The 5,351-nt window shown below is 43.3% G+C and overlaps 1 protein-coding gene across 1 annotated transcript; it reads left to right on the forward strand.

Annotated features, from left to right (window-relative positions):
- The first annotated feature begins 1,737 nt into the window (after positions 1-1,737).
- ASCL4 (achaete-scute family bHLH transcription factor 4) lies at positions 1,738-3,332 on the forward strand. The gene has a single exon (XM_036866468.1). It carries the CDS (start codon positions 1,948-1,950, stop codon positions 2,467-2,469), a length of 522 nt encoding a protein of 173 aa, XP_036722363.1. The 5' UTR covers positions 1,738-1,947; the 3' UTR covers positions 2,470-3,332.
- The last annotated feature ends 2,019 nt before the right edge of the window (positions 3,333-5,351 follow it).

Raw genomic sequence — 5,351 nt, forward strand, 5'->3', positions numbered from 1 at the left:
TTCTGCCCTTCCCCCCAATCCTTGTTAGCAATCTTTTAAATTTTTGCCAGTCTGAGGATGAAAAATGGTATCTTAACTATTCTCTTTTTTGTTCCCCTCCAATCTATTCTGCATTCTGCAGTGATCTTTTAGAAAAACAAATCTTACCACGTCACCTCTCTGCTCAAAACACCTCATTTATTTCCCATCACTCTTAGAGTAATGGCCAACATCTTTGACATGGCCAAAAAGCTCCTTGTGGTCTAATTGTCTGCCTCTCTGGTGGGCTTTTCGCCCAATATGGCTTCCTCCTGATAGGTCTCAACTCTACTGAGAAATCAAGATGACATATGTTTGTTTGCTGGTACAAGCCTCAGAGGGATCTACGCCTTTTAAAATGTGACTAACTTATGCCTGAAAGGAATAATTGTTTCTATTTTATTTGCCTTGATGGAAGTGTTTTTCCAATTGCTTCAGGCAGATCATTAGAGTAAACAGGGAAGCTTAGGACTTGTCAAAAAAAACATGTTAGGGCGACATCTTGGCTCCCGAGGAATAGGCAGAAAGTCTGATTGAAAACATAAGGGGTTTTTGCTTCTCTTGTTTTTAAGTCAGACTTTTAAAGTAGAAGCTGCCTTTAATGTGCTGGTTTGCAGAACAGGAAATCTGATTTTCAGTGTGATAACACATTCTTTGACATTAACCAGTACAGTTGGATTTTTAATGACACTTTCATCTTCAAAGTCCTTCACCAACAAGGTGGATTAATTATTCATTTTTTGGTTGTGTGTTAAAAAGACAAATCTTCAAAGCCATCATCCTTTCTCCTTGGAACTGGGGCTCTCCACCTTTCAAATGTTGCTTTCTTACCCCCAAGGGAGAAAATAAATTACATCTTTTTTTTTAAGACAAAAAGAATACAATAGAAATATACTCTTTACACTATGGAAAGCTGATGTCCTTATATCCTGGGTGGGATCAGAAGAGGTCGGGAAGCAGTGTTTAAGCTGTGTTTACAGCAAGCACTGTGAGAAATAACTCTGGCTAAAAGCGTTTGTTACTGCTCAGTCTTTTGATGTGCTCTTAAAAAGTAGCACAAATACACCACGGCCCCGTGTTCAACATAATAATATGCAGACCCCTATATTTGTTGCTAAAGTATATTTCTTTTCTGTTCCCTTCAAAAAATGTCTACTTGGGTTTTTAAAAGTTTTGGTTTTGGAGAAGAAAACCCTCAAGCCTTCCCTGGGGTCCTCCTTAACTTGACACATTTTATAACCACAAGGGAGCAGTCTTCCCCTTGATGAGGTCTTCTCTCCACCTCTCCAGAAATGAAAGAGCAAGTGTAAGTTTGCAAACAGCCTAAAAGCTCTTTCCATTAGCCCTGGACGCCGGAAACCACAAAGGGCAGTAAAGTCTTGATTTTCAAGGAGAAAGCCTCTGGTAAACTTTCGCTCAGCCGCCAGGAGATCTGTTGGTTCCTGGGAGGAGCTCTTCTGAAACCTTGAGGATTCCTATGTTCATGAAGACACAGAGCGGTGGATTACAGTAACTGAAAAGCTTTGGTGGCTTTGGAAGATTACTATATGTTTGGTGTGCGCTCACATTTCCAGGCTAGGGGACCGAGTAGAGGAACCCCTTTTGTTATCTTTTGAAATAAGATCAGAAGGGAAGACGGGGTTTGAAGTGTGGATTGGGGGGGGCGGGGGAGGTCCTAAATCTTTGCCTATCACCTCCGCCTGGATCATTATAAAAAGATCGAGGAGTACAATGAACTTACGGAATCATGCAACGTTTCCGTGAAGCCTGTTCTGGAACCTAGCTTCCGGATCCAGAAACTTCTCCAGAAGCAGACCAGCTGTGCTAGGCAGTCTGAATGGACCAGCAACTCCGCTTTGAAGATTTATTTTCAGTCTTATCTTCTGCTGAGAGATTCACCTCTGGGGTGATTGGTTAGCTTTTCGGCGGATGATGGAGAAACGTAAACAGGCCGGACTGCTGACCCTGCCGTACCACCTGCTCCCGGGGCCCATGGGCGTGCCTGCGTCCCTGCCCCGCCTTCCCCTGCGGGACCCCTTCAGGGTCTCCTTGCGCCTGGACGCCGCGTGCTGGGAGCGGGAGCGGGGCGGCTGCGCCCCGCGCCGGCCGTACTTGCCCCTGCCGCTGGACGGCGCCTTCGAGCCCGCCTTCCTCCGCAAGCGCAACGAACGCGAGCGGCAGCGGGTGCGCTGCGTGAACGAGGGCTACGCGCGCCTCCGAGCTCACCTGCCCCGCGAGCCGGCGGACAGGCGCCTCAGCAAAGTGGAGACGCTCCGCGCCGCCATCCGTTACATCAAGCACCTCCAGGAGCTGCTGGAGCGCCACGCGCGGGGGCAGGAGGGCGCGGCCGGCGCCGGCCCCTCGCTCAGGGCCGAATGCAACAGCGATGGCGAGTCCAAGTCCTCGTCGGCGCATTCGCCCAGCAGCGAGCCCGAGGAGGGGGCCTGTTAGCGAGCGCTGGGCCGGCCCGGACCCCTCCCGCTGCGCCGCGCGCTTTTGGAGTCTGCTCTAAGGTTCCCTCCGGAGGTGGTTTGCATTTGCAATCTGTTTTTTTTTTTCCTCCAGAACTAAATCTTAGGAAAAAGAAATGAGTGCTTTAGGGGGAAAAAAAGATTTTGACATTCTAGTTGTTTCCACCCCTTCCACCCCCCCTACTGGTTATGTGCCTGCAACTGAAAGATGCTTATGAAACTCTTCCTGTACTTCTCAAAGACAAACTGTACCAGACTCTGAACTCCTCAAAGGGCGAAAACAAGGAGGATCTGCCACAGTCAGCGGGGTGGGTAAATTAGGGACGTAAATACTGAAACAAATCCAACCTTAACCGAAGAAGAACTTTCCAAAACTAGCTAACTAACTAAATAACAGCCCTTAAGATGAGCGGAAGGTTTTTCCTGCATTCCTTCATTTGGGAATCGATGAGAAATGTAATTGACACCGTGCTTTGGAGGAAGGTGGCCCTAAGCTGACACCTGGGAACACGTTTGCCAGAGCGCGCGGCCAGGTCAGCCTGTGCTGTTGACTAAGCGTATGAATGGCGGTGCTAGAAAGGACATTCCATATTGGAAACATCCTGTTTTATCAAAAAAGTGGTCGTGTGGGAACTTCATAGCATCTAGCAGATAGTAACGTGTCAGTGGCAATGATCTTTTTGGAAGAGAACTCAGATTTGTATGAAAACTTACTTTTCCTCTCAGGTGTCTTGTGCGTCGTGTTTTCATTTTCCTTCTCTTTGCACCCCTCACCTCTACCCCCTTGTTCTCACTCCATCTAACTTTCGGTTAAAGTGACACTGTGGCCTTAAAAAAAAAAAAGGAAAGCTTAGATGGTTGAATGGGAGGGATTGAGGTTGGGACATTCTCATACTTTTATCACCTTGAGGGCTTCCAGGTATCCTGAAATTGTCTAGTGACTCTGGAAGTCTTTTTAAAATATTTAATTCTGGTCTTTTTTTTTTTTTTTTCTGAGAAACAATTGTAAATTCAATAGGTAAGTCAAATACTTGCTGACATATGAAGGTAAGCTTCCTATCTCTAAAGTTTTCTAATATGCTGACTTTCCCTTTCCCTGGAGACAGCTTTTCTCTGGGGGTGAGGGGGCTTGGTGGGGGGGCCGGGAAGAGGACAAAGAGAGAAAACTAACAGTGCTGAGCCCTTTCCAGGTATTATTTCATTAAGTCCCACACTGAGGTAGGTTTTATTACCCCCTTTCTGCAGATGTGTGAACAGAGGGAAGCAAATAAACAATAAACATCTTTTATGTGCCAGCAGTTTTGTTGTGTGGTTTTCACATTTTGTCCTATTTATTCTTATAAATCTGTGAAGTGGGTATTACACATATTTGTAGTTAAAAAGAAAAAAAAAAAAAAGAGGCTGGGAGAGGTTACATGCCTTGCCCAGGTTAGTGTTGCTAGAATTAGTTGAGCTGAGATCCAGTCCTAAGTCTGCCTGACCCTGAAGCCCAGGCTTGCTTTCTGCCTGACCGTGCTCTCCCTTGCCCTGTCATTTGCTAGCTAGGTGACCAGCAAATGCTTCTTAACCTCTCTGCAACTCAGTTTCCTCCTCCTCGTCCTACTACTTCACAGAAGCATAGATTACAGACCTTGGTAATCTGCAAACTACAATCAGATGATTAAATTAGTAGTGTTAGTGTTATTGTTTGGAGAAAGTACTATTTATTAGCTCTACGGAGAGTAAGCCTGGTTAAAAATGATGTCTAGATGGACTGAGTGTGATTTCTTCAGTGTTCAAAAGCAGGATGGAGTAAACCACACTTTATTAGGATTCTATCTTCTATTGTAAGGTTCTAGGGGACATGACTGGTGGAATGCTGAATCCATGTTGAAATGTATTACTACTAATATTTATGACAATGAATTATTATGGGGTTCTATTGTTTCTGACTGCTCAGATAAATGCTGTGCAATGATTTACTACCAAACTACTTTTTCTTTAGAAGCAGAGCTTTGTGGTTTGAATGAGCAAGATGGAACAGCTATTTTCTCTTACCCATTACTTAGTTACATTCTGACAAACTCCCATAATGTATCCATTTTTTCTCCAGGCTGGTTCTTATTCCAGTGCCAGTTTCAGTGAAGCAAGTATAAGTAAGATATATTTGCTAATTAGGGGGAAAAAGAAAAGAAAAAAAAAAGGGAAAGCACTCATGTTACCTTCCTGGCTGTGTTGGAGAAGAGGCTAATTAATCAAGTTGTTAACTGGAGAACCTTGAGAGACTTTTTTAGGGGTATTCGTTGGACGGTAATAACACTCCTTATTCCTTTTTTCTGCTCCAGCTAATGGGTGAGAACCTTGACATTCTCTTTTCTAAAGTAGGAATAATAATAAAAGAGTATATTTTGTTTAATCTATACAGGTTATGTGGTTGCTTTTAATGCAGGAAAAAAGAAATAAAGATTTCTTCATTTACTTCTTCAAAATATGTGTATAAAATGTGCGAATAAATATAATATACTTGGCTGACATGAGTGGTTTATAAAGAGAAGGACAAGGGCAGTTTTAAAAGAGAACTTTTTTTCTGGATAAAATTTCTTGAGAGACTTCTAATGAGACTTTTGTTTAAAGTCCTATTGAAAAAAAATTTTTTTAATTAAAAAAAATTAAGTCCTATTGAGAATAAAGCAATGATTTTGAGAAACCTTTTGGAAAAAAAATAATAAAATCCTATCTCAATCATGTAACTTTTTTTAGAGAAAAAAAAAAAATCAGGCAGTTTCTCTGGAACTTTCCTAATGGCTTACAGGAGGAGCACCAATCCAGGAATGAGACCTTTTAAAATGTTCAGTCTTCCCTTTTTCTGTGACTGAACACTTA

The sequence above is a fragment of the Balaenoptera musculus genome, chromosome 10, assembly GCF_009873245.2.
Source record: "Balaenoptera musculus isolate JJ_BM4_2016_0621 chromosome 10, mBalMus1.pri.v3, whole genome shotgun sequence".
Taxonomy (NCBI): Eukaryota; Metazoa; Chordata; class Mammalia; order Artiodactyla; family Balaenopteridae; genus Balaenoptera; species Balaenoptera musculus.